At 42.0% G+C, this 6750-nt stretch overlaps 1 protein-coding gene across 2 annotated transcripts in view; it reads right to left on the bottom strand.

Annotated features, from left to right (window-relative positions):
• The window catches only part of DIPK2B (divergent protein kinase domain 2B), a 119476-nt gene extending 113741 nt beyond the window's left edge, over window positions 1–5735 (bottom strand). Inside the window, exon 1 of one of the 2 annotated variants that reach the window (XM_063957346.1) lies at window positions 5449–5731. In XM_063957346.1, coding sequence (XP_063813416.1) covers window positions 5449–5666 — 218 coding nt within the window. In that variant the 5' untranslated portion in view covers window positions 5667–5731. Of the gene's footprint in view, window positions 1–5448 lie in introns of both variants that reach the window. The other variant, XM_063957347.1, reaches the window with a different exon arrangement.
• Between the last annotated feature and the right edge of the window lie 1015 nt (window positions 5736–6750).

The raw sequence follows: 6750 nt of genomic DNA on the forward strand, positions 1-6750 counted from the left end.
TTATGGGGTATTGTGTGTAGAATTTTGAGGGAAAAAATGAATTTATTCCAATTTGGAATAAGGCTGTAACACAGGCATGTCCAAACTGCGGCCCTCCAGATGTTGTGAAACTACATATCCCAGCATGCCCTGACACAGTTTTGCTGTCAGAGAATGCTAAAGCTGTGTCAGGGCATGCTGGGATGTGTAGTTTCACAACAGCTGGAGGGCCGCAGTTTGGACATGCCTGCCAGTGTAACATAACAAAATGTAGAAAAAGTTAAGCGCTATGAATACTTTCCGGATGCACTGTATATTTTGTTTTCTACTCAAACACGTACTGTATTGTGCATCACTGTTCGTGAAATTAACCGTAGCGTTAGATTATTATCTCTGACTTTACCCACAGCATGTGATGCTGTGGGTGAAGGTGGTACCACAGTAATCTATTTTATTTCCTACTCATACACGTATTGTGCGACACTGTTGGTGAAATTAAACTGAAGTGTTTAATAACTATTCCTAGTGGATGGGAGGGCCCAAGGACAATTCCATTTGCACCTCTTTTCTTTACATTGGCCCTCATTCAGAGTTGTTCGCTCGCAAGCTGCTTTTAGCAGCATTGCACACGCTAAGCCGCCGCCTACTGGGAGTGAATCTTAGCTTAGCAAAATTGCGAACGAAAGATTCTCAAAATTGCGAATAGAAATTTCTAAGCAGTACTGAGTAGCTCGACACTTACTCTGCCACTGCGATCAGTTCAGTCAGTTTCGTTCCTGGTTTGACGTCACAAACACACCCAGCGTTCGCCCAGACACTCCCCCGTTTCTTCAGCCACTCCCGCGTTTTTTCCAGAACCGGCAGCGTTTTTTCACACACTCCCATAAAACGTCCAGTTTCCGCCCAGAAACACCCGCTTCCTGTCAATCACACAACGATCACCAGAACGAAGAAAAAACCTCGTAATGTCGTGAGTAAAATACCAAACTTCTTAGCAAATTTACTTGGCGCAGCCGCAGTGCGAACATTGCGCATGCGCAAAGCGCAGCGGAATATGCTGCGCTATATAAGAAACTGTAAATAAATAAACAATAATTGCGCAGTTTGTGGAAAATCGCTGCGATGCGATGAAAAAGAACGAGCGAACAACTCGGAATGAGGGCCATTATGTGGTGTTTGGAGCATTCCTGACTGTCTTCTTGTGTAGATGACTGATTTTTGTATAGTTCCTGCCACCCTATCTGCCACTGCAGTGCCATTCTGTTTCCTAAACGTGCTATGTTGGAGGCTTAAGTGCCACATGTTTGTGCCGCCCACTGCTGTCGCTTAGCTTAGTCATCCAGCAACCTCGGTTCAACCTTTTGGCATAAACTAGATGAAAACAATATTGTGAGCTGTGAGGTGGTCAACATTGACTGGAAATGAGTGGAAATTGATGTTATTGAGGTTATTAATACTGTAGGAATACAAACACCCCCAAATTCTGTGATTTTAGCTGTTTTTATGATTTGTGGTTCTCCAAGTACCAGCTTGCGGGGGAGGCTTGCTGGGACTTGTAGTACTGCTACTAAAAACAATATTCATTTTTTGACAAAACGGCTATCAGCCTCCCATCCGCAGCCCTTGGATGGGGGGGACAGCCTCGGGATTCACCCCTGGTCCTTGGGTGGCTGGAGGGGGGGACCCCTTGATTGAAGGGGTCCCCACTCCTCCAGGGTACCCCGGCCAGGGGTGACTAGTTGGTTATGTAATGCCAGGGCCGCCGGGACCTAGATAAAAGTGCCCCCCGGCTGTGGCATTATGTATCTGGCTAGTGGAGCCCGGTGCTAGTTTCAAAAATACGGGGGACCCCTACGCTTTTTGTCCCCCGTATTTTTGGAACCAGGACCAGGCGCAGAGCCCGGTGCTGGTTGTTTAAATATGGGGGAACCCCTGACATTTTTCCCCCCATATTTTTGCAACCAGGACCGGCTCAAAGAGCCCGAGGCTGGTTTGGCTTAGGAGGGGGGACCCCACGCAATTTTTTTTTAAAATTTAACACTGATTTTATTTTTTACAAAGGTGCACAATGAAGCCCAGCACGGATCTCTCAGATCCGGCCGAGATTCATTGTATTAAAGTCGGCAGTGTTTTACAAGTCACTTACGTAAAACACTGCCAAAAAAAACGAATGACATCGACATCGGTAAATCCGAAAATGCAGAATACGGCAGCTTAGTAAATTAGTCGTACTAAATTCAAAAAGTTGCAACTTTACACTTTCGATGTCATTCGTGATTGAACTTTGACCTCAAACGGGAAAATACGAATTTTAGTAAATATACCCCAATTTGTGCAAAATATGGAATTTTAATGATGTCTCTAGACAGTCTGGACAGTATCTGATGTCTTCTACTCTTTTTAAAAAAACGGGAATCTGCTTTCCTGCCATGGACCAATTGCAAATGTAATTTAAATAATGTGAATAAATCACAGCAACCATACTATAAAAATATCGCTATCAATCAGAAGCACATGCAAGTTCTTATCATTGGAAGTGTGTATTTTGACCAGGGGTAGAACACCCACGAGTGTAATGCCTCCTGACAATCACATAAGCTGGTGCAATGAACACCCCTCATTGTATGATAAGTCAGACACTGGCAAATTAACAAAAATATCAACACAAGATGTCAGAAAGACAAATATGTCCCCCACTTGCTTGAATTGTGCTCATGTGAAATTACGGCAGTATGGATGGTGTAATGGTTAGCATTACTGCCTCACAGCACTGAGGTCATGGGTTCAATTCCCACCATTGTTCTAAGTGTGTGGAGTTTGTATATTCTCCCCATACTTGCGTGGGTTTCCTCCGGGCAATCCGGCTTCCTCCCACAATCCAAAAATATACTGGTAGCTTAATTGGCTCTCAACAAAAAAATTTACCCTAGTGTGAATGTGTGTGCGTGTACATGTGGTAAGAAATATACTGTAGATTGTAAGCTCCACTGGGGCAGGGACTGGTGTGAATGGCCAGATATTCTCTGTAAAGCGCTGCAGAATACAGATTGTGTGCGCTATATAAATAACTGGTAATAAATAATAAATTAACCAGATAGCAATCAGAGCCATAGACTTCAGGTGAATATTATTGGTACAATGTAAAAAGACCCAACTTCGGATTTTGCCCTCTGTATGGGATACATATGATATCCCGGCAGACGGGATACCGACTGTCACTATACTAACAGCGGCATCCCGTCTGCTTGAATCCCAGCAGTGAGGCAGCGAGTCTTCGCTCACCACAGGTTCTATTCCCACTCGGTTGGTGGCTTGGACCCACCAACTGAGTGGGAATACCAGTCGGGTGTCGGGATTCCGTATGTCGGTAAAATGCCGGCTGTCAGGATTCCAGCATCGGTCTCCTGAACGCTGGGATCCTGATAGCCGGTATATTGACTGCATCCCCTCTGTACTGATGTGAGGATCAGTTAAACAAGCGTAATATTCACCTAATCTTCTAAGTCTGTGAATGTGATTGCTGGTGGCCTATTTCACATGAGCACAATTCATGCAATTGCCATAGTGGATGAAAATTTGTCTTTCTAACATCTTAAGAGATGCCAAAATTTTTGTGAATTTGCCAGTATCTAACTTATCATACAATGAGATTTCATCACTGATGGAACATAAACCAAACTGCTTCCTGGAAGTACCATTACCAGGAGTGTGTCAATCTAGGGGTCTGAGCACCCCTGCCAAAGTAAGGGACTGGTGCCCCCCCTTTATGGGAGCTCCCGGAAAAGTTTAGCGGGTTTGTGTGATCCAGCAACACAGCAATGCTGGTTTGAGGTCAGAGGGCTGTTTGCATATAGGTGGAGAATAATTGTAAGTTTTGTGTTAACTGTGTACGGGGTTGGTAATGGTGTTGAGAAGTTGAACAACATTAGGAAGATGGTATGGAAAATTGACACTCTTCCTAAAGAAGTGCTTACTACAAATAGGTAGGGAAAGGTCCTGTAACCAGTAATGAGTATGGTAGAAATGAGCAGATCTTGGGCTGAATGGAGGGGTCAAGGTGACAGCTGTTTTGACACAAGAAAAGAGGGGTTCGGTATATCAGGTCTACAGTGAACCATGTCAATATTTATAATGTTGACATGAGAATATCAATATGGTGCAAATGTCAACAGATAACTTGTCAACATGTTCATCATGTCAACAAGTGGCATGTCGACATTCATCATGTTGATGCTGATCAAATGTTGACATAGTCACAAAGTTGACAACTCATTTTTCAGTTGAGTCTAACCCTAATGCTAACCCTAATATTTCCACTATGTCTACATGCCATATATCAACATTTTGTGTATGTCGACATTGTGCAGATGTTGACATTTCAACCCTATGGGCAGTGTTGGACTGGGGCATGTAGGGCCCACCAAGGGAATACAGTGGTAGGGGCCCATGTTTAGGGGTGTGGCCAGTCTCTAGAGGGGGTGTGCCCAGCCGCCACATTGGTTTGCCTAACCATTTTGCAAGTGTTGGTCCCCTAGATAAATATATACAGTAAATACTGTAGTGCATGCAAGATAATGTACTAGATTAGTATCAGCACAGTCTGGAACCTGATCCCTAGAGGAGGGGGTGGGCCCCAGGCAGTAAGGCCCACCGGTGGTTTCCCCTGTACCCCTGTGGGCCAGTCCAACCCTGCCTATGGGCATAATGACATTCTAACATCGACATTATGAATTCCAGCATTGTAAATGTGACATCATGACTACTTACTGGCAAAGAGACCCACAACAAAAAGTTCCAACTCTAAAAAAGACACATTCCAGACTATGACAAAGGAATTGGAGTTACATACATTTTCGGTGTATGGTAAGAAGTATGGTAAACAGACAAGAAGATACTGTAGTACAATAAAAGAGCAGTTACTATAAAACGTTCCCTACTGCTACTTTGGATAAATGCATTGTTTTTCATGACAGTTATATTCTGAGATGTTTCACCATGCACGTATATAATCAGATATTACTCATATGTTCTTGGGCTTCTACTCTATTGATTTAGGACTAGACTGATGTCACCTAATACATATTAAACGCTCATAAAAGGAAATCTCATGTATCCATCTCCTTGGTCCTGATAATATTTCTACCTCAATTGGCCCCATCTCATTTTATATAAGGTATGGTCCCAGAGCCTTCAACTCCCCCATTCTGACACCTTGTCTACATGTGATTATTTCCCTGTATCTGGTTTTGCTGTACATTATGTGTGCAGTACTATATTGTATTTGTTCATAGTAAATAAATAATTTATAATACAAAACACGTAAAATATCACATATCTACAATGAAATGAGCTTAGAGCACAAAACTGGAACCCTCAGGCGTGACTGTGTGTATGTGTTATCTATCCATCTCTACATATCTATACACGTTACCTATAATACACATATATTTGTTACAATGGGCTGCTGACCTGATTTCTTCTTTGAGAAACTTCTTGCATGCTGAGGTCCCTATGCAGACGTTGCACTTGTCAAGTCCGAGAAAGTTTTTTCCAAAATCATAGGAACTTTTTAGATTAGAATCTGAAGAATTTGTTGCTCCAACGTTTTCTTTCTTCATCAGAAATATTAGAAGAATCATGTAAAGATGACAATTATTCAAACTGAACAGACATAAGGAAGATCCCATTTTCAATATCTCAGTTTAGTGCAATTATGTGAGCAAATTCTTTAACAATCAAATTTCACGTGTAAATGGGAAGAAGTGTTGCAGGCATTGAAAGGAAGGAGGAAATCCATGCAGGATGCAGATAAAAAACATTACTATGGTTATGCTTCCTATGTTCATTTCAGGTGTTGGCTTTCAGGATTAACAATCAGAAACTTAAAGAACTGAAATCAGTACTCACATCAACTTCACTTTTATGGATTAATAAAGGTCATTGTGCTGCTGTACTGCACGTAATAAGAATAATTTTTTAATAATTCAAAATGAAATAAATTTTATCTTTAATGTAATGTTTAAAGATTCATGCAGTACTGTGTGACATATATTATATAGGGTTCCGGTATGAATGGTCGACAGTCATTAGGTCGACCACTATTGGTCGCCATTGACATGGTCGAAAATGGATACATGGTCGACACATGAAAAGGTCGACACATGACAGTTTGATGCATGAAAAGGTCGACATGGATTGTTGAACTGTTTTTGGTGTAATTTTTTCCATAACATGACCAGGAACCACAATTAGTGTACCGAGTCCCCTTGCATGGCTCACTTTGCTCGCCATGCTGCGGGCAAGGTGCCTCGCTCCGCTACCGCTGTGCTCTGCACAGGTTACTGTTCCCAATCGTAGTCCACGTGGATGGTAAAGTATGAAAAATGTAAAAATCTAATTTCTTTTTTTAAAAAGCCATGTCGACCTTTTCATATGTCGACCTGTCATGTGTCAACCTTGTGTCCATATCGACCATTAGTGGTCGACCTAATGATTGTTGACCATAACATGGTCGACCATCCGAACGGATACCATTATATATGGTATTGTCAAATTGTACAGTCCCTCGACTTGATCTGTTTTCCATTCTACTGACATTTAACAGTAACTGAATGCAGCTGAAGTTAAACTTTATAATGGGATCATTGATCCCTATAAGTATAGTAAGTGCCATTCTCACAGTTGAAGAGGGCAAGAGATCGACAAGAGTACAGACAGAAATAAAAACAGCATCAAACACTCTGCTTTTAATCAAATGCATTTTTGATTGCA

The sequence above is a fragment of the Pseudophryne corroboree genome, chromosome 2 (genome assembly GCF_028390025.1).
Source record: "Pseudophryne corroboree isolate aPseCor3 chromosome 2, aPseCor3.hap2, whole genome shotgun sequence".
In the NCBI taxonomy this organism is placed as follows: Eukaryota; Metazoa; Chordata; class Amphibia; order Anura; family Myobatrachidae; genus Pseudophryne; species Pseudophryne corroboree.